General features: G+C 35.0%; 1 protein-coding gene across 3 annotated transcripts; it reads left to right on the forward strand.

The window, feature by feature from the left end:
* Positions 1-36: 36 nt before the first annotated feature.
* Positions 37-27,962, forward strand: Spt6 (transcription elongation factor Spt6). 3 transcript variants are annotated; one of them, XM_068361312.1, is made up of 13 exons: positions 37-165; positions 4,206-4,357; positions 7,196-7,413; positions 7,772-7,870; positions 17,606-17,834; positions 18,159-18,283; positions 18,397-18,609; positions 19,402-19,584; positions 20,454-20,596; positions 22,492-22,642; positions 22,776-23,214; positions 23,916-24,045; positions 24,223-27,962. In XM_068361312.1, the coding sequence occupies exons 2-13, from the start codon at positions 4,225-4,227 to the stop codon at positions 27,758-27,760; spliced, it is 5,601 nt and encodes a 1,866-aa protein (XP_068217413.1). In that variant the 5' UTR covers positions 37-165; positions 4,206-4,224; the 3' UTR covers positions 27,761-27,962. The 3 variants fall into 3 exon arrangements, with proteins under 3 accessions (XP_068217413.1, XP_068217415.1, XP_068217414.1); XM_068361314.1 differs by having other exon boundaries at positions 17,609-17,834; XM_068361313.1 differs by lacking the exon at positions 37-165 and adding an exon at positions 173-195.
* Positions 27,963-27,981: the final 19 nt, after the last annotated feature.

Here is a 27,981-nt window from a genome sequence, read left to right on the forward strand (position 1 = left end):
AGGATTTATGAGAATCAGCACTAAATTAAAGTCTATTTATAAATAGTGGAAACATAGTGTAGTCGCTCAGCTGCGACGCCATATTGTCGTCTATAGAATAACAAATTAAGTTCCAGTAGTTTTTCTCCTTAAACTACTTTATATTCCACCCGTTTTTATACTCTGGTGAGTTGTAATATCCCCACGCAGTTATTGGTAAGAAATTATTGGGCAATCTTGCTGCATTAGCATTGTAAATAGGGTTTGGAGTCACAGGCAAGTAAGATCCCAACGCTGTTGTTGTCATTACGGCATTGTTATTTGGTAAATATATCCTATTTTCCTAGACATAAGCTAACTTAAAGATACAAGCTAAATGGTTATTACGTTGTAAGATGGTTGCCCCATTTGCTTGAGGTATTTGGGGTGAACGAGAGGTCTTATTAAGCTGAAGTTACTCAGCGTCCTTTGTAGAATATTCACGTTTTAAAATTTCGCTTTATTCTAGTCGTTCTGAAATCTTCAGGGTCTTCCTATATCTCTCCTTTACTACTTTGACGGTAATAAAATGTTTATATACCCTAATGTGTACAATGTAGTAATGGAAGGGTCAATGTTACGGTCATTCTGACAACGGTATCTGCGAGCACCTCGCATTCATCGGCAAAATTATAATTACGGACGGAACAACATTGAACAGAAAAGTAGTTTTCCCTGTAGTAAATAATGTTCATTCACTCAATTTGATCTTCATTTCTGCAGAAACTCGGTAGACCGTATAAGAACGAGGATATTTTTTAGTAATCTAATGGTGTTTGCTCCGCCGTGCGCTTTCTTCGCTCGCAGAAAAAGAAAATCCCGTAGATTTATTTCCTAGATAATTAAGTTTTTATTTGCAGTGAAAATAAATGTAATTTTTGGATATGAAAGACAATTTTCTATAGGAAATGCCTGTCATTTAGTGGGAAAGCTTTATCTGTCCATAACTATAATTAAACCCTGTTGGTTCTATTTCTTTTCATCATAGAGGGTCATAGGGCTTCTAACTTCATGTACACATTAAAACCAACTGTGGAGCTTTTGTGTATCAGCAGCCAGTTCCTCCTGATTGCATTAACAATGGACATCGACTAATCTAAAAGTTCCCCCCCTAGCCTAACCTACAAGCTGTGTCCTTACCTACTTACCTAAAGTATTAGCCCTTAGGCTGCCGTATTCTAACTCGGCCGTTATCATACATATAGGTGGCCACCATCATGCATACACCCCCAACTGTAAAGGCTCCCACTTCTGTTCTGTAGGACTTTCTGTAAAATAGAGCTGAATTACATCAGTAGTTTCTTTGAGTTGAATGAGGTCAGGTTTTGGGCAATTTTAAGTGGATGAACATTTAATCAGATAAAGGTCTAGGATGCCTGGTACTCTGGCATCAAGAGGTATAATGCATTTCACCAACACTGAAAAAAACACGTGTATAATTCCCACAGGAGTCCTATCTCATAAAATTAAGTAGTGTACTCCTGCTCGATGAACTTTATAACCCGTATCAGTTTTGGAATTATACAGTGATTGACAAGTATCCTTGGTCTCGGATTGATGTGTTGCTATCTTTGCGCCATGGATGGCTAAGAATACCTCCGACCCGCTCTTGTTACTCCTGTTACCCAGTTTGAAATTTGAAAATATTGAGTTCAGATTGGATAAAAAAAAATTCCCTCCTGCAATTTCCTGTGTCAATTAGGTAATATTGAAATACTGCAACTGCTGTTTAGCTCATTAGTATGGCATTAAATGGCTGTTGAATTGATCAAAATATGTATATACAGTGAATTCATGGAACTACGAGAGCGAGAAAATGCGTGCCGGGGAACAGTCAGGCCTCTCTTAATGCAGGTTCTCCCTTAGCGATTTCACTTACACGTGGCTCAGAGAACTGCAATATCTGTTCGATAAAAAATCTCATATTTGCGATGAAAACTATAGCGGCACGATCGCTTCAAATTGCTGGCTCTCCTTATTACTGGGTGTGCTTCGTGGCACTTACCTCTCTTCACCCAGCTCTCGTTGTACACTGTATAGTGTACAGTATCTATTTACTGTGGTAAATATTGCAGCTATATTTGAAATTAACAGAATTTTTATTAAACTTGTTTCCATTAATTGCGTCTAATAATAATGCATGTAATATTCATATTTTAGTATTATGATTTTAAATAAAAACAGAGTTATAATCTTTTTTTAAGGAAGTCGATAATCTCAAGTACCAAAATTGATGACGAAAGATTTCGTATTGACAATGAATAACTAAGAATAAAAAATAATTGTATCATGATGCTCTTAGAGTGTATGCCTTTTATTATTTATGGAGGTATAGTTTGGAATTAGACTACTACCACGAGAAAGTTTTATATAATCTTATTGCTTATTTATGCCCATGTAATTTCCCTTAGCCGACTGATTTTCTTCTTTTTCTATTTCATTTAATTTTTCTATATAACTTTGTCTTTCTTCACTATTCCAAATCTCTTTCATTTTATTTTCGTGCATTTTATAGGTCTTTTCTCCCCAGAACCTATCTTTATTCTTTGCTATTTCTTTTGACAGTTTTTTCCATTTTCGTCGTATAATTGTATTTCTTCATTTTCCTTTTTTCCGTTTTAGTTTGTCGATATTTCTAATATTTTGTTTCCAACTTTCCTTACTTCATTAGCCTTCTTTATTTCACTTTCTTACATTGTTTCCTTTATTATGACCTAGCATTCTCTCTTTTGAAACTCTCTTTCTTTTTCTTCTATCAGATATTATTCTTTTCTAATAAGTTTTTTACTCTCTTTTTAATTCTGTCTCTGATTTTATTGGTCATCCACTTAGGTTTTATCTTTGTTTTTTCTTCTCTAGTTGTTCTCTGTGTGTACTTTGCTTGTAGCTTTTTTTTTTCTGCCTCTTCTACAACTTGATCAAATTGATCCATTCTTGTAATATCTCTGCTCTCTCTATTATTTTTTTACTTCTTCCCCATGTTCCCTGAGACTTTCTTTGTCTGTTTTGTAATATACTTTCTTTCCAAAATCCTTTTTTGTAGTTTTCTATCTTCGCTTTCACGATGACTACCACAACCAGATTGGGGTCAGATACCGGTATATCTATCTACTTTATCCTTTTCGTCTTCTATGTGTATCTCATTGAAGTATTCATACATTGCTTTTTTCACCAACACCAAGTCTAAGGCACATTTTTGACTGCCTCTCTCATGTATTTGTACCTTTGCATTTCTCATCTATGGTTAATAATATAAGGTTTTTATTATTTATTAACTCGAGTATTTTCTTTCCATTTTCATTCTCCTCTTGATATCTCAAGAAACCTAAATGACCATTGAAATCTCATTATAATTAGTGCTTCATCTTCCTTCTCTTCCTCAATTTTTTTCTCTAAGTCCGCTCGTAGGCTATCACTACGTTTCTTTCTTTATCTTCCCTATCTCCCCCCACAATCCCTCTATACTACAATAAGTCTCGTTTAATTTTATAGGATACTTCCTTTTATATCTAGTATATCTAAATTCTTCATATGTACTTTTTCCATTTCTATATCCTTGTCATCTTTGTATATCACCATTAATCCCCCTCTCTTTTTATCTTTAAAATCCTTCATATCCTCCTTTTTAATTGTGCCATCACTTACATTAATCTTGTCTATTTTCTGTTGTGTTTCAGTTAATACTACTATATTGACATCAAAGCTATTTTTATGTATTTTTGCTATGTTAAGCCTTGTATATTTATCATTTTGAAACATTCTTTTATTTTTTTTCCATTGTGCCGTTGCATGATCCATCTTTTTCCTCTACTGTATAGGCTATACCTAATGTTAAGAACAATGGGGATTTTTTTTTGTGTGAATTGTAAAAGAGCAAAGGAAAGATCGTGTAGTTATGTCATGAGTTGGGAGCAAAGACCTAAGATTTCCCCCAAAAGATTGGATTTCTTTCCACCCAAGCTGTCATAGTTATCTAGGATCATGTCCTTATGACATGAATAATGCATAAAAAAGTGTGTGTCTGGTTAAGACTTTAACCTCATGGTTTTGGTCGTAAGGTTGTTTAATAGTTTTTCTTAATTCAACAATAAGGAAAAGAATATAAATGTACAGCATGACTTTAAATTATCTTAATACTCTTCATAACTGATGCTTTTTGATATATTAATCCTTTTTATTTGTTCCAGAAACCACACATCTGTAATCATGTCGCATTTTATGGATTTGGAAGCTGAGGAAAGTGAGGATGATGATGAGGAGTACAATGAAAACGAGAAGAAAAGGTTGAAGAAACTTAAAACGGCAAAGGTTGTAGATTCTTCGGAAGAAGAAGAGGACGGTAAGTTGGCGGTAGTTGTTAAATCATTTTTAGTTATTGAAAATTGTTACTGCTTACTATGCAGATACTGTAGGTTGATGTTTTTAGCTATTATCTTTGATTATGGTTAAATGGTTTCCTTTGTCTGTTCCTACACGAATCCAAACCAACATCCTTGGGCAGGAATATGACCAGCTAAATTAGAATTGTCATTAGAATTTAACGAGGTAGTTATAACTACCGACTGGTGGTAGGGAGGCCCCGTATGTGCCTTGGAGGATGGGTGTCAGACAGATCTGATACTGAAGACAGTTTTCCTGCCAGCTTAAGCTTTGGTGAAGCAGGTTGGCAAGCTTAGTGGCATCTTGTATGTCGCAAGTCATTCTGAAGGATGGAAGGTCTCCTTTACTTTTGTTCCAGATTTTATGACAGAGACCTAAAATGCAGCTGTCCACAATACCAGGTTCGAGTTCTTCTTTGTAACTTCTCTTGGGATAGTGTTCAGAGGGAATTTTTATGAACTAGGAGATCTGTCTCACTGAACTCACATTATTTACCATCTCCAAAATTCCCAATGCGCATAGTCTGTCCCACTCACTAATGCTACCTCTGCTTCTTTGTCACTTTTCTGTTGAACTTTGTCATCATTGTCGTTTCCCACGGTCAACCAATATACTGTTCAACTTACATATCAGTCATTTATTTAACATCATTTGCATCCTTTTCTTGTTTATCATCTTATTTATGATTTTTCTTTATTTTTGTGGAAATCGATGACTTGGTTGATTTTCTTAGTAGGCTGCTGTAAGTAGTATTATTTTCTTGCAATTTTCTACTTGAGTTTTTAAGAGGCTATAAATGTTTTTTTTTTCTTCGAGGTTAACATTTTTTATCATAATTCATTTCCCCTTGCTTTGTCATCTGAGCTTATTCTTCTTTTATTAATTTAACCTGTTCTTGTTGCTTAGTATTGTAGGGGTGATTTTGTTAAGTTTATTTTATCTTTTGTTTTAACGTTTCCTTTTATATACTTGTGTCCTGTGAATTAGAGCTGCTGATTTCAGTGTTTGGTCAGGCCTTGATTTATCCTTTAATGTAAATGTCAACATGGCTGCGTGCTTGGAAAGGTCTTCCCGTTTGAATCTATAGCATCTGTTCAAGTGTGTAGCTCCTTCCTGTTCCTTGGATCATGATTTGCGTTGTGTGTGTCATGCATTGGCCAGACATTTTAAAGCAATCACCACTTAATTAGAGGAAAGGCTGCTGCTTGCATTGCATGGCCAATTCAAGTTTTCTGTACTCTTTTTGCTTACAGTTCAATTACAATTTCATAATAGCCCCATTTGGTCAGTTTATTCTTAAAATTCACTAAATTGGTTCTCTTAGGCCTCAAAACTGCAGGCCTTGGAGATTTTTTCTAATTCCTTTAATCGGGATATGCACGTTTATTCTGATGCTTTTTGTGGTAGTCTAGGGCAAACATCTCTGGCTTACATTGTGATTCGAGAGTTCCTCTTGCAGTATAGATTTCACTTTTGTACATAACCTTACTGCACTAGTGAGCTGGGGATAGAAGGTTTGAGGGCCCTTATTGGTTTACCTGCTGTGTCATCAGCAGCCATTGGTATAGCCTAGGTGAGGAGTGGTCTTGGTCACTGGTCAGTTATGTAGTCAGCCTTTAGAACACTGTGACAGGTACAATAACCTGTCCATTGCCTCTGCCACACATTAAACTCTTTAAATAATGCATACCTCATGATAGGAGTTGACTTATAGCTATTTCAGGGCCCATGTCTGATCTTTAGTTAGTTCTTTCAAGTCTTTGGAGATGATGATATTCAAAGGTTTGCTTCTTGAATTAACAGTTCTATAGACATTGAGGACATTTTGTGTATCCCTCTTCAAAGGACATGGGAAGAAGTGAATTATTATTATTATTATTATTACTTGCTAAGCTACAACCCTAGTGGGAAAAGCAGGATATTATAAGCCCAGGGGCTCCAACAAGGAAAATAGTTCAGTGAGGAAAGGAAACAAGGAAAAATAAAATATTTTAAGAGCAAAAATATTAAAACAAATATCACTTTATAAACTATGAAATCTTTAACAAATCAAGAGGAAGAGAAATAAGATAAAAGATAGAACAGTGTAGTGTGCCCAAGTGTACCCTCAAGCAAGAGGACTCTAACCCAAGACAGTGGAAGACCATGGTACAGAGGTTATGACACTACCCAAGATTAGAGAACAATGGTTTGATTTTGGAGTGTCCTTCTCCTAGAAGAGCTGCTTCCATACCCAAAGAGTCTCTTCTACCCTTACAAAGAGGAAAGTGGCCACTGAACAATTACAGTGCAGTAAGAAGAATTGTTTGGTAATCTCAGTGTTGTCAGCTCTATGAGGACAGAGGAGAATAGGTAAAGAATAGTCCAGACTATTCGGTGTGTGAGTGTATAGGCAAAGGGAAAATGAACCGTAACCAGAGAGAAGGATCCAATGTAGTACTATCTGGCCAGTCAAAAGACCCCTTAACTCTCTAGTGGTAGTATCTCAACGGGTGGTTGGTGCCCTGGCCAACCTACTACCTATGATTTTCACCCCCCACTTCCATATGGAAAAATATTGTATACATGAAATATCAGTCCGGTATATCAAAAACCTATTCATCTAGTCACGCTGCTATTTAGCTGACCGTACTTCTTAAAAAGGTGTGTATAAAATTAACTAACTATAGAAACCTTATTGCTAATAGTAAATTTACTACCATAGATTAAATAGTGGCCTTTGTGCTACAATATAAAATCACAATAATAATTCTTGTCAAAATGTAATGCAAGTTGTCATTTTCTGTATTTGGATTAGACGAGGAAAAGATCCGGGAAGAAAACAGAGGCTTCATTAATGACGATGATGAGGAAGATGACGATGAAGGGGGCTCAGATTCAGATAGCGATGTGGACACCAAAGGGAAGAGACGGAAGAGAGATGATGATGATGACGATGACCTGAATGGGGATAATTTAGATGATGACGATTTGGATCTCATTGAAGAAAACATTGGTGTAAAACTTGACAGAAAAGTATGTCCTGTCTTGTATGAGTTTAGAAATCAAATGACATCAATGGTGATATGTTAAAAATACTGGGTATGTGTATTTATAGCTCAGGGGAATTTTATAGATATTTTAAAAGTAATTTTGTACTGAATCTTGTTATAGTGTAAGTGTTTTTGGCTACAATTGGCAGCTCCTTTGCCCTAAAGAAATATGATTTGGATTTCATTTTGTAACTTGAAACTTGGTCAAAACTTAAATAAATACACATTTGAATACTTGCTAGTTGTTTTTGAGTTGATTTTGTCTGCTGAAGTATTGTTCCTTTTATTGATATTTTGATTACAGAACAATTGTATTGAGTGTATTCTTGTTTGTCTTGCAGAAAAAATTCAAACGCCTGAAAATTGATGATGAAGATTCAGACGCAGAGGCAGATGTCCAAGGCCAAATTAGGAGGGACTTGTTTGAGGGCTCAGGAGATGTACGTATTTATTCTTCAATGTTTTAATTTTCAATTTTTTTAGTTTTTTTTCCACTAAATAAAAGTTTTACATGCTGTTACAATAATCCGGTTTTGCCAATGTGAGTGAAAGGATTAAGGTTTGTATTTCCCCATAAGTAACCTGAAGACATATTGGTTGGTGTATTGTGAATCGCTTAGAGAAAACGAGAAGCAATTTGGTAGAGTTCAAAGCTACTTTTGATGAAACTCTAATCTAAAGGAGGATTTTTTTTTAGAACTCCACTTTGAGTGGAAAATTTAATATGGGAATTATGCAAATATAGATTTAAAATTATTGGAAAATGCTAAAAGGTATATTAAAGTTTCCTGTAATATAAATTTCAATTAGGTTACTTCATGCTAATTTCAAGGGAAATGTATTAGTGAAATATGCTACTAATTCATAATTGCCAAAGGGCTCCTTAGAGCTCTATCCTGCAGACAGCAAAGAAGACTCTTTAAACAGGCTAGAAAGTTCTTATGCAGATGGTACTTAACAAGTACTATGGGAAAGACTACTTGATAAAGTTGCTAATTCATAAATAAAAGACCTGTATTTAATGATACAAGTAGCTTCTATAATGAGAGCCAAGCTATGCTATAACTTACTCAGAGTTTTATGTACTGTATGCTATTCTGGAAATAGAGCATTCTCTGTCTCTCTAATATTTTCATTTATATTAATTTATCTAATATATCTTCTGGCCTTATAAATGGAAGACTGTAAATATTAGAGGTAAAAAGAATTGGGGAACTGCATTATCAGGACATAGACTCTTTAAACTATAGTGTGATTGTAATTATCAAGTGGATCAAAGGTTGAAACGTGTTAGTAGTATAAAATCCATAATGCTCAACAATTGACATTTGTGTAGGGCATGTCAAACTAATACAGTTTATGCTGAACTTCGTTGGATATTCAGTAAAGAGAAACCTTGAGAGAACATTTCCATTCTGCTTATGTACTGCATTTTGCATTCAAAGCTTTCCTGCATTTTTTTTATTGGTGTCTATATGCATTTTGTGCTCTTAATACATCACAATACATCACGGTTGTATGATTGCACACAGTATTTGTTTATGTGGCCATTGGTAGGAGATGATAATGCAAGTTTTATTTTCTTAGTAGATATATTTGAAGGAGCTCTTATATATTACTTTTGATTTTGCATAAAAGCTTCCTTTTATTCTTTGTAACTTTTATCTTTGCAATCTTTATTTTAAGGTCTATCATTGCAAATAATAGAGTACACATTTAAGAAATTCAAGCAAATGTATATTTGTCCTGGAAGATTTCCTAGTTCAAATCTGCAGTCAAAAGTGTGACTGTGGTGCTCTTACAAGCTTATGATAAAAAGAGGATCCTACAGTAAATACTAAGTAAATTGTCTAGCCTATCGATTGTTCATGTGGTTGACTGGGAAGACATTTTTGCCAGAGCCTTTCCTTAATGTAATCTTTGTCGCAAAAGGGTTCAGGTATAACTATCTTATATCTGACATGGCTAAGATATTGTTTTTCTCCATAGGGATGTAAGGTTGTCAGTGTACCTTGTGCAGTGCACTGTAGACTTTACTGCTTAAGAATAGAAATATTACGGACCTAATGAATGATATAATGTCATTTTGTGTTCTGCAGTTCACTAATATTACAGAAAAATGTGGGAGAAGATTTTGAGGTAGATCCCTTGAGATGATGAAATTTTAAATAATATTTTTAGTTACATTTCTACAGGTTTCTAGAGGCTACTATCAAACTTTTAAAGCATACCACTTCCTACTCTTATGCAAATCTGAGCCATTTAGATTTAATGCTTGGATTTTTATTTTATAGGGATACAAAATAGCACATGATTGAAAAATAGAAATAGTTTATAGATATAGGATTAAAGTGCACTCTTAAAGTAATTTATTTCTCTTACTAGATATAGAAACTAAGTTAGATAAAGGGTTGGTTATCAAATATGTATGGAGAATATTATATTAAGGATTTCTATATTTTCTACCACAATTATTTTGTCATCTTGGGTACAATATTTTTAGTTATTATACATCCTCATTTTGTAACGCCCTGCTCAATTGAATTGAATAGGGATGACCTTTTCTGGAAGTCGAGTCATTGCGAGTGCAACGTGTAGTTGCCTTACTGTACTTGGTGACCCACTGTGCTAAAAATTTAATTTTTTTTATAAACCGCTTTACATGATAGTCTTTTGTGGTTTCTTTTATTTAGTGTATCTCTGTTTTACTTAATTCTTTTTAAGTTCGTCTTTTTTTTTTTTTTTTGTACACTTCCTTCCTTTTTCACATTTTATTCTACCAAAGATTGATAGTCTGGTTAACAGTTTTATGGCCTTTGGCATTGTATCTATATAAGTTAATTTTGAAATCTATGAAAACCAATGCCTCAACAACAATTTGATCTCTATTTATTTAGTTGTTTTCATTAGTTATTTAATGGAAATATCTTTTGAATGTCTTATATACTGAGTATGAGTTATAATCACATGATATGATGAAGTAAGAAGACTAGACATATATTTTATACTCCAAACTTTTCATATTCGTAATAGTATAAGTACTGTAGTTAGCTTTTGAGCAGGGTTGTTTATAGAATAAGCATATTTGGTTAACATTTAGCAAGTAGTCAGAAAGTTATACATTGATATACATGTCTTGTAAGTGGCACACAGTACTATAAGCTTAACATTGCACATTCTGTCTCTGTCTTTTGGAATTTTATGGAATTTTGCAGATAAGGGCTTCATTCTCATTTTAAAAGTATTTTGTTTGTTTTGCCTCATTTAAAAGTTTTTAGTTCTTCCAGTCTCAGTTTTTACATTTTGATTTTGGATTCTTATCTAAAAGAAAAGTTAAGTCTGTTCTGCTTTACATTTGATTAAGATTATAATCTGCCATTGGTTGCTTGGCTTTAGATGCAAGAGGAACTCAAGACCATAGTCTCGTGACTTAGATTACGTAGAAAATGTTTTAGAGGGATAGTAAATCTTGGTTCCTAATGGCTTTAGTAGCAGGGATGGACAACTTTTGCAAGAGAATGAGCTCATACTGTTTATGCTTCTGTATAGTGTGCCATGTTGGGTTTATTGTATAGAAGGGATTAGTGCTAAGCCTTTTGTGACTTTTTGTTATCCATTTTCTGTGCCATTTTATAGTTTTAATTTTTTTGTCATCTGTTATTTCATCCCTCGCTTTTTTCCACTCCCACCCTTCGCTACCTGATGCCTGTAGGAAGAAGCAGTAAGTTGTGTAGTCGTTTACATTTTGTGTACAGTACTGTCTTAGTTTAAAGTTTGCTTTGCTGTGACTTGTGGGTTGTACAGTATTTTTGTTTAATTATTTGTTTATTTAATGAACAGTTTTTGCTCCAAGATCTTTGCCATCTGAACTATTGTCGTGGTTTAATCTTCTGTTTTATTTTCAAGCATTATTGAATATTATCTTTGGTCAATGTATTCAGTATGTGTTGTGTCTTTGCTCCAAGCAAGTATGTAATTTACGTAAATCTGGAATTATCAATTTTTGCTTGAAGTTAATTTGAAATAAGCAATACTTCATTTGGCATCAAACAATGGGGGTAAATTACTAGATTTAGTACTCACTGTCTGTGTGGTCTGGTTAAAATACAGTATTTTTTACAACTACCTTTTCTTTTTAGATAACATCCCTTTCTACCATATGTTGGGATTACATGTAGAACCTTTGTTGGGTCCATCAATTTATGGATTTTGTGTTGATTTGTTTTCATTCCAGTTAAATGTAGATATTTCTCAGTGTGCCTTTTATATTCTTTCATTTGGTAAAGTGTTTCTTGCCAAATTTTGATTTGATTATTTGCGTAGCTCGCTTTCTCTTCTACATATTCAGTCTTCCCTCCCCATCTGTGGGTATTACTAATATATGAGCAACCAAATAGGTACTGTTGTTAGATATTATGCATGAAAAATTCCTGATCCATGCGGTGAAGTTGAATGAGTGTGCAAAAAAAAATTTAGAAGCTGGTTACTATCCATCCTCCTTCACTCAAAGGGAACTCCCTTTCACAGCCTTCCCTCAACCCAAGAAATGTTCAAGGTTTAAAGAGACAAAACTATCCTGTGAATCTTTTAAAACACACAAAAGAGGCTGGTTTGAGTTGGGTAAAGCTAATAATTTATTGTAGTTTTAAACCATCTTTTGAGAAAGTAGTAGTGGTTTTATGTTGGCAAATAAAGTTATCAAATGGATTGCAAGCATTACTGAGTGGCTTTCCTAGAGGCCGTTTGGTAACCTAGGTGTATCCCTTTTTGTGTTGCGTATCCTCTGTCTTTATTTTCTTTTTGCTTACCTTGCTGTAAAATTCTTTAAACTCATTATTTCTGTAGAAATGGTTGAATGTAGTAGTTGGGCACGAGAGGACCGTAAGTATTGTATTCTATATAACTTAAATACCTTTTTGTGTCAGAGTGAAGGCAATGTATTTGGAAGTCTTCCTTTCAAGAAGTGTTCTGTGTTTGACCTTGATATATATACATATATACATACATACATACATACATACATACACGTAAAGAACAGTATCTGTAAAGTTTGGTTGGCATTGAAGGGTACATCTGTCCCCTATTTTGTAAATCACTATTTTCATGGCATCCCTTGTTATGCTCTATATTCCTAATAAGTAAACCATGCTGATTATGAATCGTGCAAGGATGTGACAAAGTTGAGACACCCAGCTAAAGAGTACAGTACCCTATCTTCTCGGTTACACCTTCATGGTGCATCTCGACCATTTATGTTTCAATTCAACTTTTTATTGGTTTCATGACAACTTTCAATTTTCCATTTAACCTACAAAACTTTTTTTTTCCACCTGCCACACCTGTTGCTTGTGGACTATGTCTTCAATAAATTTTCCTCCGTACTAGTGGCAACAGGTGTTAATTGTTTATTTTGCTCAGATATCTATCTCAAGATGAACCATTTCTTTTTTCTTCATTCACATCCACCCCTAATGATCTTATTGGTAATTTCCTTACATGTGTTACTTTAACCCTTTTACCCCCAAAGGACGTACTGGTACGTTTCACAAAAGCCATCCCTTTACCCCCATGGACGTACCGGTACGTCCTTGCAAAAAATGCTATACATTTTTTTTTTTTTCATATTTTTGATAATATTTTTGAGAAAATTCAGGCATTTTCAAAGAAAATGAGACCAACCTGACCTCTCTATGACAAAAATTAAGGCTGTTAGAGTAATTTAAAAAAAATATACTGCAAAATGTGCTGGGAAAAAAATAACCCCCTGGGGGTTAAGGGTTGGAAATTTCCAATTACCCCGGGGGTAAAAGGGTTAATAACTGCATGAATTGAAAAGTAAACTTTGTTTTTCTCTGTACTAATGCTGCTGTAGTATTTTCTGTTATACCTTTTTAGCTTTTTTCTTTTAATTGTTGCTGGTCAGGGCCCTGGCCACACCCATATTTTAGCTTTCTTTTATCTTAACTTCTCAACTTTCCTATCATGTTGCCACAACGAGGTGTCCTTCAGTGGCACCTTGGCAAGGCATAATCTCCCCAGCACTGGGCTGTACGAACCACATTTTGTAAATATAATGTGATCATTGTTCAGGGGGTATTTTTCAAAACGACCAAATGTTTGTGAATACTAATATTGTTTACATTCTTGCTATCTTTACTGTTTTAACCTTTTATTCTGCTAGTCCTTTTTCTCTTGAAGGGATTCTGTAAAAAAATAGCTAGTGTTCTTATAATAACAGATAATTGTATCTCTTGATTCATTATTATACTGAATTCTCTTAATTCATTATTATACTGAATTCTAGTATCTCTTTTTCAGCAGTTTGTGATTATGTCCTCATCCATATTTAGGTTACTGTCATTTGTGTAGAAAAAAACTCTTTGATAGTAACATATTTTACTATTGTTTGCTCTTTTTGTATTTATTAGCAACTTTTTGTACTTTCAATTAATGCTTTTTCTTCATCATGTATGGGGAACACACTTATTACAGAGGAAATAATATATTGTACCAATCTTGGGTTCACTTTTCGTCTTGCAAAAATAATTACTCCTCTTTGCACGAAGAACATTCAGGGAAGTTAATTATGCTAGAAAAGGTTAGCATAAAGCAATTTTACATTTTTGTAAAAAGGTCATGAGATAAGAATTCTAGATTAAGAAATTATTCCTTGTGTCTGATATCCAAAGTACTAACTGTTATTATTAAATAGTCTCTTGCGTTAGTATTTCCTTTCATATCGAGAGAATCATTAAAACCCACAAGTCACAGTGTTTAAATATAAGGCATTGTTTTGCTTCTTAGCAGATGTAGATTCGTAGAATAACTACTATATATGTAACATTTAGTTTGCAAGACTAAACCCGGTGACTGCACTGAATGAATGTATGATCATGTAAAACTATGCAAAATTAGATATGTGGGGAAAAGTATATAGTGAAGCTAACTAATTTCTAAGTTTAAGACATGCATGAAATTCTTAGCATATTACATTGTTTTTGGAAGAACCTCGATGCTGATGCAAAATCTTTTTTAAAGAGAAATATTTTGCACCACAAACCTATCACTTATATAGAACTCATTCATGATCTTTGAGTGTTCAAGGCACTACAGCATTTGTCTGATATGCAGCTAGTTAGAGTGGGGGCAGTTCTGTATATGTATCTCTAGGATCTAAGTGTTTACTGCACTCAAATGACTTGAATTTTTGCATCTGTTGTGTTCATCTCAGTAAGCTGAATTCCTGGATGGTTCTCAGTGTGTTACACTAAAAGCATTTAGAATTTTATATTTAAAATCTTTATGTGAATCCATTTCAGATTTTGTCTATCTTTCTCCATTAATTCCTTTTGAGCATCAAATGTTTTGAGTTGGTTGTCTGGTTAATCTACACGGTAATAGTCAACAAGCTTCATGCATTCCCTAGGAAGATGACTTAAAATATGCTGTAGGACTTAAGGTTATTGTTCACTGCAAAAACATAAACCTCTGGTAGTTTGTACTTGTTCTTTTGGACTTTATTTTGCACCACTACGTAACCTTCTACTATACTTCCATTTCCGCTGCCTTTCCCCTATTTAGCTGTCCAGCCTTATAATTTTTATTTATTATTGTACTGTTCGTCCCCAGTAGCACTTTTTTTCCAGAATGGCTAGACAACAAAGTTGGCTGACTTCACATTTGATTATTTTACACAAAGTCTTGATGTCTGTAATTTTAATGGTGGGTTCTGGAGAGTGACAGACAACCTTTGCTGTTTTATCTAATCAGTGGGGCAAGTAGTAGCCTCTTCTGTTGAGGTCTAGGTAATTCATTGTTTCTCATCTTCATTTTCCCTTATTGTATTTCCTAATGTGTGGCCATTTTAGAGATTGAGATCCTTGGTTGCTACCCCACTACTTAAGTAGTAAATGAATGTTTGATACCAATTTATGATGAATATATACAGCCACTAAAATTTTTTTTCCTTACAAATGTTATTCCCTGTTTCTATCAGAGCTTTGGTTTCCTTGTAAGAATTAGTCGTGTGATCCATGAACAAATTGGTACCTCCTGCTAAAATTTCTCTTTTTGATCATTGGTTTCTGTTGAAACAGTTCAAGTTTTTTAAAAACTTGATATATTTTCCATACAAACTTATCCCTCATGAAGCAAAACATGTCTCCAGTCCAAGCGATTGCTTCCTGCTAAAAATTCAGTCAACACACAGAGGGGAAGTAGGTTGTACCTTGACGATTGTTCAATTTTGAACACACATCTGAAAAGAATCGGGGTCGTCAACTTAGGTTACTCAGTTATTGAAATGGTTTGGAGTCCTGGTATGAAGATGAGATGTCTTCTGGTTACATCTGAAAGTATTATATTTTGGTAATGATAATAGCAACAGTTCCTTTTTGGCCTTTTCCATGGGAAAAAAGAAGTTCTTTCATTCTTTTGTAGAATTTCAAGCAGATGATGGCATCATTGGTTTGGATGCGCATGGGCTACTTGGAGCCATGGCATCTCTATTGAGAAGTTTGTTTGGATCGGTCGCTTAAAGATGAGAGATGATCCTCATTGTTTGGCTAAAGGCATGGCATTGGAAGTAAGGTCTCGGGATGTATCTATTCGCGGATGTTCCAAGGAATGGTTGGGTGCTACTGAATTTTATTCGTCTAACATACATTTTGAAAAAATGGGGAACGGATGGTGGAAGATCTCTATCTTTGACAATGCCAAGGAGAATATATCTACTCCTTCAGTTTATTTCAGGAAGTTGAACTTATTAGCAGATCAGTTAAGCAGGAAACTAGATTCTTTCAAATGAATTATCTGTGCATTTTTTCAATATGTCAGGCAATTTAGAATTTATTGAAGTCCAAATATGGATGTGATTGCGACTTGTCTTGGCAGGAAAATAGAGATGTTTAGCTTTCCAGTTATGGATTCATTAGCATGGAAGATAAATGCCCTTTTTCAAGACTGGTTGAATCTTTATCTTTATGCATTTCTTTCTTTTGGAATGGTTCCTGCGATGATACAGTTCAGGATTTTATCCAAGCAACGGAATGACTCTGGCAGGCCCCTTTTTGGCCTGAGTGAATGGTTTACAGATCTGTGGTCTAGGGAGATTACTATAGAAATACAACTAATTTCCAAGGGGGTTTCACCAAAATCCCCACCCTCTTTATCTAGCAGCATATGGAAAATGTACAAAGTACTATCAGAGAAAAAGGGTTTTTCTAAGTCCTCAAGATTGTATATTGTAGAATCCAAAATATAATCTACTGATAAGATATTTTGAAGACGATGAAATGTGCCTTTTGATTGTTTAAGTGTAATAAAGTTTTGGTAACAAGAACTACTTTGGATGATTTAACATTTGTTATATTTCTATTTCATCTATTGCCGACATAAGGGTAATAGGTCATGTTATGTAGCTGTCATGATCAGCAACAAAAATTGCAAGCATCAACTGTATAATGAACAAATAGTTTTGCAATTGTAAATTTTAGGAAATGAAAAATAGTTGCTCTTTGAACAATGGTTTGAATGTAAGTTTGGTTCAGTTCAGTAATAGGATTTAATATTAAATACGATACTTTTGATATGGCTATTTCATATATGGGAATTAGAATGATTGTTTTTTTTTCAATATTATAGAATACCAAGTACAGAAATTGAGTTAGGTTAGCATATAGTATTTTTTGGTAAGTCAGGGGATAGAACTAAAAAGGCTGAGGTTATAAATTCTAGAAGTTATTTTCTAGACAACTGGAAACCTTGTGATCTTGACATTGGATTAAATGATTTAAACAATAGGCAATAATTAGGAGGACTGTAATCAGGTTATTTATTTAACATGCCAAGAGTAAGAGTGAATTAACCTTCAGCTTGTTCAGGGTAGTGGGATATTACTTATTAAGGATATTATTGTAATACTTAATGCAAGGTTCTTCATATTGCATGCATTGTGGATGCTCAAATACTAACCATTTTTAGAGTAAGACATATCACACATGTACTGATGTTTTTTATTTGTATTCTTAATGCCTTTTACTGTGTTAGTATCAAAGTATTGTAGTTTGTCTTAGTTTTGTAGTATACTGTATGGAAAATGTTGAAAATTCCTGAACTAAATATGATTTGTTAAAATATTTTGAGAATATGTATCTGAGCGAGTCCCTTTTGCCAAGGAGGAAGAGGAGGAAGGCGGAACTGGTTCCCACGCACCACAGCAACCTGAAACGTATGCTTCTGAGGAGGAGGAAGATGATTCTGATGGAGAGGGGAACTTCATTGTGGACGACGATGGTCAGCCAATCTCAAGACCTAAAAGGAAAGGGTTGGGTGACGAAGGCCTGGAAGCTGCCCGTGACATTTTTGGTTGTGACTTTGATTATGGAGAATTTGATCAATATCAAGGTATGTATAGACACAGATCAAGCTGTTCCAGACCCAAAAATTTACTTACTATAAAGTATTTTGCACATGACATGTGACATGCAACTAAATCTAACTTTTACTTTTTACAGTTAAAATTTTTAAGTAATATTTAAAGTTTAAATTCAAGAAGTTAGGCAACTTTTAGATATTGTGTGGTCTATATTTATTTTGTAGCATTATGACTCGATTTTGCATTCTTTGCAGGCTCACATAATATTGTGCTTGAGTAAAATGAATCTTTTATTCTTTTATTAATTGGTTTTCTTGGTTAAACAGTTTAATGTACATAAATTATTGTTGTAGACTGGGAAGAAGGCGAAGAGGACGAGGAGGATGAAGATGAAGACTATGAAGAAGACGATGAAGACGGCAGAGAACGCCGCCGTACCCGCAAGGAAAGAAAGACGGTTAAGAAGTCCATCTATGAGGTGAATATTTTACTAGCTGATTGATTTGTTAATATATCAATTGTTATTCTTCCAATTGTGTTTTTATAACTTGAAAGAGAAAATTGATCTAAACATTGTTCATTTTTTTAAAGGTATTTGAGCCTATCGAGTTGGAACGTGGCCACTTGACCGACCAGGATCAACAGATTAGAAAACTGGATATACCTGAAAGATTCCAACTAAGGCAGATTCCAGTTACGAGAACAAGGAATGAAGGCGACGACAGGGCTTCTGATAAAGAGCTTGATCAAGAGGCCAAATGGATATATCATTATGCTTTCTATAAACCATTTATATCTAACCAGGTAAGAGTATATATCTTTTTGTTGACAGGATTTGAGTTGATGTTAAATTTACTTTGAAAATTAATTTTTTTTTATCATGGGCTGCTTGGCCAGTGTATATTCAAGTCAGATTCTGAGGTGTAAGATTTTTCAAACGGTTTTGCTGTATTTGATATAATTAGTAGTTTTGCTATTTAAGTAGCATAATCCCTGGCTTGCGAATGCTAGGACTTGAGCATTTAAGTTAGGAAATGATACCTAGGAAGTGAGAAAACTGACTAAATCTGGTGATTTTTTTTTAATGTGCATCTAAAGAATTTAGTACCATAATCTACTAAATGTAGTTGGTTATATAAGAGTGACATTATTACTACATTTTATTATGGTTTTTCAAAATATTTTGAAAGGTTTGACGGCGCTAAGTGTTAACTTAGCCTACAATACAGTATACGTAAATTTCTTACTCGTACTATTGTAATCTATCATACTACTAGTGTTCTGCCTTATGTCAGGTCCTTTCATCGGTTAGTCTCCATAATTCTCTGTTCATGACCATCTCTTTTAGCTCTTGGTACCTTCTTCCTTCCTTGTCATCTAGCATTGACTTCCTTTTCCTTCCTCTAGGTCTTCATCCTTCAAATTTACCTTCTATAATGTCCTTCAGTAACCCATCTCTTAAAATATGTTCTATCCATGTTTTCTGACTTCGCTTTATTGTTGAAATTAGGGTTCTCTCTTCTCCAACTATTCTTAGTACCTAGTATCTAACATATGCATACTTATGATTAACATATTTTACAATTGGCGTTTTAGGAGGGACGAGAAGAACGCCGTCATCGTCGTGATTTCAACATGATTAAGAAGATCTACAATGCCCTGGATTTGATGAGAAATTCCACATGTGAGGTTCCTTTCATTGCATTCTACAGGAAAGAGGAAGTCCAGCCAGAATTGAATATCCATGATTTATGGAAAGTTTACAGATGGGATGAAAAGGTAAGTATAGGTTATGTAATGAAGCTTTGATAAGATGGCTCATCTTCAGTGTAGCTTGTTCCCTAAATCTCTTTTTATAGTTCATGTTTGAAAGATCTATTTTTATTTTACTGTTCTTAAAATAGTTTATTTGAATTTTTCATTACTTCTCTAGTAGTTTGTGTATTTCCTTGTTTTCTTTCCTCTCTGGGCTATTTATCCTTGAAGCCCTTGGGCTTAGAGCATCTTGCTTTTCCATCTTGGGTTGTAGCTTATCTAGTGATATGATAATAATATTTCTTTACAAATGCTATATCAGTATATCTTAAAGATCCTACTTTAAAGAATACAATAAAACTTGAAAAAATACATTTAAGTTTCAGTATACAGTACAGTAGTAGGTGGTTTTAAATTTTTATCACTAGTGAACTGAGGTAACTAGTTTATTTTTGTAATTAAAATTTTATTCTCGATATTATTTTTGTAAAAGCTATTAAGATAGATTATAGTATTATATTTCTTCTTATATGATTTTTTACTTGGAATTTTCTATATCAGATCTTTTTCTAGTTATATTTGATACAACCCAGTTGCTGATAAGCTTACTAAATTTAGATAGGAAATCATTTGACTAAAACAAATAAGGCATTAGAGTGAGAATTAACTTCAGTTGACTTTGCCTGAGCCAGTGATGTGCTCAGAAACATGAGGATAATGTTGGATTATTAATTTACAGTCTCCAGTATCATACTCCTGCTTATTTAGTCTGAATGTAAAGAGCAGTAGTGATCCACAAATTTGATTTGAGTCTGGTCTTGTTAGTTTGGGTATGTGATCTTTAGTAGGGACATAGTTGATTCAAAGAAATAATATTATTGTCGTTCTTCCAGTGGTGCCAGCTACAACGTCGAAAGGAAAATCTCAGATCTACTTTCCAGAAGATGGGAGAGTTCCAAGGGGACATTATTATGAAGGACCTCGATGCTCCATTACCAGACACTTTCCGTATGCTGAGTGAAGAAGATATTGAGAAGTAAGTTTGACAAGTTATTTATATTATAGTGTTGTCTTTGCCAAATGGGAATGTATGTTGAAAATCATTGTGGTAAATTTGTACTTGGTCTGGTTGAGCTTTCATGTAATTTCATAGTAAAACATAGAGTTTTTTCCCCTTAATATCCTGTTGCAGTTTTTATTCAAATTTATGCTCTAGTGCATGTTTAGATGGTTGTACATGGCCTGGTAAACTAGTGGTTGAAAATATTAGGTAATGTCAAACTAATGAGGCATTATTTTACAAATATGCAAACAGGCTCTTTCTTTATGATGTGGTCCTGTATTCATGTTAGTAGCAGGCTTTTTAGTTATTGCTGAAGTTACAATCCTTGGGATTTCATCATAATTTGCATTTTAGGTAGCTTATTTTTTTTTGTACTCTGCAATCCTATGTATATTACATCAAGCAGAAGACTAAAATAAGAACAGATTTTGGTAAAGATTTATAGATGCATTGATTAAAGCAGCATACATAGAGTATATACTACTGTAGTAGAAGGAGACCTTGATGGGCATGTTAGAAGGGGTTTGGCTTTTTTTTATGAAAATCCAATAGTAAAAAGTACTAATGAAATTTTGCCAGAGCCTAAGAAAAAAATGTGTTGAACAAATGGTTGAAAGACCTGCAATAGTCGAGAACCTGAAATACAGTATCATATTTTCTACTTATGTTAAAAAGACCCCCAGTAAGGAAAGCATCCTAGTCCAGAAAGAGGAACATTGGAAAAGAATAAACTATAAAAGAAATAACGAAAAAATAAAATGAAAATTACTATTCAAAGAGAAATGATGGGTTTGAAGAGAAGATCAAAGGTGAAGAGGAAAACAAAGGTAAGGAAAAGGCTTATTGATGAACTACCAAACATGCATATCTTTTCTATTAAGTGTTAGACAAAAAAAATCAAATTGAAAGAAAAGTAGGCTCCTAAATATGAGAACTCTAACCCAAGACTTTGAAAGGGTGTGGTGCACTATACAAGACTAGAGAGAGAGAACATTGGTTTGATTTGAAGTTAACTCCTAGAAAAATGTATGCTTATTATTGTTTGATTTTTTTAGGAAAGAGGAGAAAGTGTAAGGAATATGCTAGGTTATTTAACGTATTTTTTTGAAAATTAAAGAGCCATTGGTAGAGAATAATCTAATGTCAAACTGTACGACAAGTCTTTAAAAGGTCCTAGAACACTCCAGTGTTATTATTTTGATGAATGGCACAAGCCTTAAACAACCTCCTCTAGTTGTTTGACTCTGGATTCCTCTGACAATAAATGCACAATAGATAAGCTCCAATCCAGCATTAAGTCATAAGTTCTTTTAGATAAGTATGAGACTAGATAATGATTTATTTGTACAATTAAAAAGAATACAAGGAGAAAAATAAGCAAAGTTGATAATGTGAAACAATGAGGATCAGGATACCAGAAAACCTCAAACCAGTCAGTCAGTCAATCAATCAATCAATCAATCAAACAGGGTTGTGGCTTAAGGCCTTCATGAAGAGGATTGTAGGATCTTGAGGCCCTGGTTGAGGTTGCCTTTCAGTATAGTTGTTATCCTTTACCTAAATACATTGTTGTTAAAGAAAATGTAAAAGCAGTTTCAGTGATAGTTATTTTCTTGCTTTAAGATATATTTGTTCATGCGTTAACAGCAGATGGTCTTGATGCTGTGTTTTAGGTAAATGGTGGAAAATTCATGTTATGGAAGTACTTCATAATGCTCAGGTGACGTGTTACATTGTCAACTTTCATGACATAATCTTAATTACAGTTTATTGCATATTCTAAGACTTTCATGCTGTAATTGGGGTACTGTACCTAAACTTCCATCCAGTTTCATATATTAGATCTTGTTTTTCCTATGTATTTTCAGGATTGAGGAAATTGAGACGTCAGAGCAGTTCAATGATTGCTATAAGCAGTTTCTCTTATATTATGGCAAGGATCAGGCAGAAATGAGAGCACACATTAGAGCAAAACAGAAAGAAAGGAGCAGTTCAAATCGAGTAACAAGAACTATTAAGGTTTGTCTTCATTTTCAGTACTTTAGATTCATGTTTCTGGAAATTGTCAATTCAGTTTTGAAGAATGAGGTTTCTTTTCCAAGCTTTTACGAATTTGATAATTTTGAGCTTCACACTGTCATATTTTTCCCAGGTAATGAAAAAAGTCAAAAGAAAAAAGAAGAAAAAGAAGAATCTAATCATTGAGGATGATGATGATGATGAAGATGAAGGAGAAAAGGACAAAGAAAAAGAAAAAGAGAAGGAAAGTTCAGATGTAGATGGAGATGCCGGAGATAAAGAAACGGGTGATGAAGATAAGGAAAAGGAAAAATCTGATGATGGTGCTGAGAAAGATCAAGTTGAAGGTGAGGGAGAGAAAGAGAAGGATGGTGAAGAGAATGAAGGCGACACTGCTAAGAAAGACAAACCGAAAGAGGACGACGATGATGACACAGAATCCGAGGAAGAAGTGGAGACAGAGGTAGAGGAGGAAGTTGAAGATGAAGTCCAGGATCCTGAAGAAGATGCAGAGGACTTAAAGAAGGCTGTCCGCCGTCACGAATACGAATTGTTAAGAAAAGCCGGTATTGGTAAGTATTTACAGTACATTGCAAAATCATATATGCTTTATCCACCTGCTATATTTATTTTTTATTAACCCTATCAATAATTATTGTATATTAAATTGTATTACAGTATCTGCAGTCATGTTTAGTAGAACATGAAATAAGAAGGGTGTTTGAGATGGATAGGTTGCCAAGTAAATATTACCCACTATAGAAATAATTTCCTATTCACTTTATACTGTACTAAATTTTTTCTTGCATACTAAGTAGCAAGCCATAGCACAAAATTAATGCTGTCCTTTTGGGCATTATCGATTTGTTGAAGCCTGGACTGTGTAAGGATATCCATTCACCTGTTAGTGACTTACTACCTTTGGTAAATGGATAGAGCCTTATAATGGCATATGTTTATGTTATGAATGGTTTAAGATCCTTTTCTGTGATTGTATCCGTTATAGAATTGGCAACTTCGTTTTACTCCATCAATATAAAATTATTGAATTGTACTTGTAAAAATTTGGTAGTTATAAAGATATACACTAGCCAACTTTCACCTTTATCCAATTCTTTGATAAAAAGATGTCGAAAATTCATTTTTTATTGGCTTGGAATTCCTTATTTGGTTAGGTAGAATTGACATAGATTATCCCCAATATTTAATGATAATAGAATCATCACAGAATCTAAAGGTAAAATTATATCTCAGTGTGTCTCTTATTTTGCAGATGGATTGGCCAAAAAGTTCGGTCTCACTCCTGAACAGTACAGTCATAACGTCCGAGACAGCTATCAACGTTATGATGTCGAGCAGTGTCAAGAAGAGCCGTTGAAAGAAGCAGAAAAATATATTACTAAGTAAGTATCTGGTAATTGCTCTCTTCAATATTTCAACTTGATTTTTCATGTTGGTTTTAAACATTGAACTTGCATTTTGGCAGAGCACTTGAAATTTAATTGGTTGGATGTTCAAAACATGTATTTCTGAATAAATTGTCATTCATCACCTAACACCTGTATGTATATCTATTTCAGGATGTGTAGTACACCAGAGCGGGTACTAGAAGCTGCAGTTAGGATGGTAGGCTGGCAGTTGGCTTGTGAACCTTTGGTGCGTAAAAGCATACGCGAGACGTATTTTGAAAGAGCCAAAATCAATATTAGACCCACACTCCATGGCAAGAAGTTGATAGACGAACATCATCCTCTATATGCACTCAAATATGTTACTAACAAACCTGTGACAGATTTGCAAGGAGACCAGTTCCTACGCCTTAAGTGCGGTGTTGAAGACAAGCTAGTAACAGTGACCTTTTCTGATACTGTTGAAGGCAACACTTCAAGGAATTATTTAGATGAACTTAAGCAACTGTATTATAGGGATGAGTTTTCCAAAATAGTCCAGGATTGGAATGAATTAAGAGGGAGAGCCGTGACTTTTGCATGCAAGCGTGTTATTGAAGATTTGAAGAGGGAACTCTCCCAGCGATTGCTAGAGGAGGCCAAGCTTCATGTTATTGAACAATGTTGTAGTAAACTTTACAACTGGATCAAAGTAGGCCCTTACAACCCAGGTGATTTTACAGATGAGGATGAAGATGATTGGGATACTTCTAAAGGATTCCGTGTGTTTTCTATTGCATATGTTCCAGATTTGTCCCAGGCTGCCTTTGGTTGTTGTATTGACATAGATGGTGACTGTTGCGAGTACATTCGTCTCCCTCACTTGCTCAAACGACGTGATGCTTACAATGAACGTGATGCTATGGCCAAAGAAAATGACATCCGTAGAATACAAGATTTTATAATGCGCCGTAAGCCACATGTAGTAGCAGTAAGCGGTGAGTCCCGAGAAGCTATCATGGTGCAAGAGGATTTGATGCAAATTTTGAAAGATTTAGAAGAGCAGGAACAATTTCCCAAAATTAATGTTGAGATTATTGATAACGACTTAGCTGACATCTATTCCATATCCAAAAAGGGTGAAGCAGACTTTCTCGACTATCCTCCTCTACTACGCCAGGCAGTATCTATTGGGCGTAGAGTTCAAGATCCATTGATTGAATTCTCACAGCTTTGTAATCCAGATGATGAATTGCTCAATTTAAAGTTCCATCCTCTTCAGTCACAGTTGTCAGAAGCTGAACTTTTGGATGCATTGTACATAGAATTTGTTAATCGCACAAATGAAGTTGGCGTAGATTTGAATCGCGCAGTGGCTTATCCTTACACACAAAATTTGGTGCAGTTTATTTGTGGGTTGGGTCCACGTAAAGCAAACCTTTTGTTGAAGACAATGAAGCAGAATAATCAGCGTCTTGAAAACAGAAATCAATTGGTTGTGAACTTCCATATGGGTCCAAAAGTGTTTATCAACTGTGCAGGTTTCATAAAGATTGATACAAATGCCTTGGGTGACAGTGAAAATTACATTGAAGTTCTAGATTCCACAAGAATTCACCCAGAAGCCTATGACTGGGCTAGAAAGATGGCTGTAGATGCATTGGAGTATGAAGATGAAGAAGGCAAACCAGCTGAGGCTCTAGAAGAGATTTTAGAAACTCCAGATCGCCTTAGTGAACTTGACTTGGAAGCCTTTGCCACAGAGCTTCAGAATCAGGGCTTTGGTAAGAAGAACACCACTTTATATGATATTAGACACGAGTTGAATTATAGATACAAGGACTTCCGAACTCCTTATCAATCGCCAACAGCTGATGAAGTCTTCAATATGCTTACCAAAGAATCACCAGAAACATTCTACGTTGGAAAATTGGTGCAGGTAACAGTTACTAACTTTCTTCATAGAAAACCACGTGGAGACCAACTTGATAATGCAAATCCGGTCAGAAATGAAGATACAGGTCTCTGGCAGTGCCCCTTCTGTATGAAAAATGACTTCCCGGAACTTAGCGAAGTGTGGAATCATTTTGATGCAGGAGACTGTCCAGGTCAAGCAATAGGTATAAGAGTTCGCCTAGATAATGGTATCTCGGGATTTATCAACATCAAGAATTTGTCTGACAAGACTGTCACAAATCCTGCTGAGAGAGTTAAAAGAAGAGGTCTTGTTTTATGTCGCATAATGAAGATTGACCCTGAAAAGTTTTCAGTTGAACTTACTTCTCGCACATCAGATTTACAAGATCGTGACAACAAGTGGAAAGCACCGAAAGACCCCTACTATGACCTTCCTATAGAAGAGGAAGATACAAATACTGATCGACAAAAGAAAGAAAAGAGAAAAACCCAGTATCAAAAACGTGTGATTGCTCATCCTGCTTTCCGTAACATTGATTACAATGAAGCAGAAAAAGTGATGGTACAGCTTGAGCAAGGAGATGTAATCATAAGGCCATCAAGTAAGGGAAATGATCACCTTACAGCTACATGGAAAGTTACTGATGGTATATGCCAGCATATTGATATTTTGGAACAGGACAAACAAAATGATTTCTCCTTAGGTCAAAAGCTATGGATTGGCAGTGAAGAGTTTGAGGATTTGGATGAAATTATAACTAGACACATTTTACCTATGGCTAGCAATGTACGTCAAATTTTAGATTATAAATATTACAAGGAATCTTTAATGGGTAACAAGGACAAAGCAAAGGAGTACCTGTTGCAGGAAAAGAAGCTTCATCCGAAGAATATACCATACATTTTTTCTGCCAGGAAAGATCTACCCGGAAAGTTTATGCTCTCTTATCTTCCAAGAGATGTTGTTAAACACGAGTTTGTTACAATTAATCCAGAGGGTTTCAGGTTTAGAGGAAAATTGCAATATTCAAGCTTAGCTGGACTACTAAAATGGTTTAAACTAAATTTCCGCAGAGCTATTCCCACGACTCCAGGTATGGTATCAACCCGTACCCCGTACATGACTGGAACGACTCCTAACATCATGGCAGTTGATCCTACTACAATTCAAAAAGTAGCGCAGAACCTTAATCCTCACATGTTGCATAATCTTTCCCAAGCAGCTACAAATACTCCATATGGTGGCCAGACTCCAGGCGCTTTCTCTCAAGGATATTCTAACTATGCCAACACGCCTTATACGCCATCTGGTCAAACACCTTTCATGACACCATATACTACTCCTGGCCCCTCTAACACGCCACGTTACGGAGGATCACAGACCCCATCATATAACCCTGCAAGTCGAACTCCATCTCATCGTCCATCAGGCGGTATGACCCCACAACATTCACGGTCAGTGCCCTCTACCAGTTCCCGATCAGACCAAATGGACTGGAAAATGGCAGCAGCTGCTTGGGTGCAAGCTAAAGGTAGTAATAGTAGCAGTGCTGGAAGAACCACCCCCCGACATCATGACACTGGTAGAACTACTCCACGTTACACAGAGCCTCGTGATAATAGATATCAGCCGAGCTCTGGATATCCTGAAAGCGCTGGTCGTCACACACCAAGATATGGTGATCGAACACCAAGATCATATCATGACTATGATAATCCCAGAGCAAATTCTGCTCGCTCAACTCCTAAAACTATTCATTCTCCAACAAACATGAGTATTGGTGGTGACCAAACACCTCTCTATGATGAATAGATCATATGATACATATACTTGGTTTTCAGTCCATACTCTTTATTTTATGCAAATTGCTGTACATGTTGAGTGTGTTGTAAGGATATTAAAACTCTTTTTGTAAGATAATTCACAATAGGTCATTAAGTTTTCCTGTTTTAAAGTGGGGACATGCTTAAGAATTTTGTTATTCCTTTTTTTAAATTATAACCATCCGCTACTTTATTTGTTTTTATATCGGT

Source organism: Palaemon carinicauda, chromosome 37, assembly GCF_036898095.1.
Source record: "Palaemon carinicauda isolate YSFRI2023 chromosome 37, ASM3689809v2, whole genome shotgun sequence".
In the NCBI taxonomy this organism is placed as follows: Eukaryota; Metazoa; Arthropoda; class Malacostraca; order Decapoda; family Palaemonidae; genus Palaemon; species Palaemon carinicauda.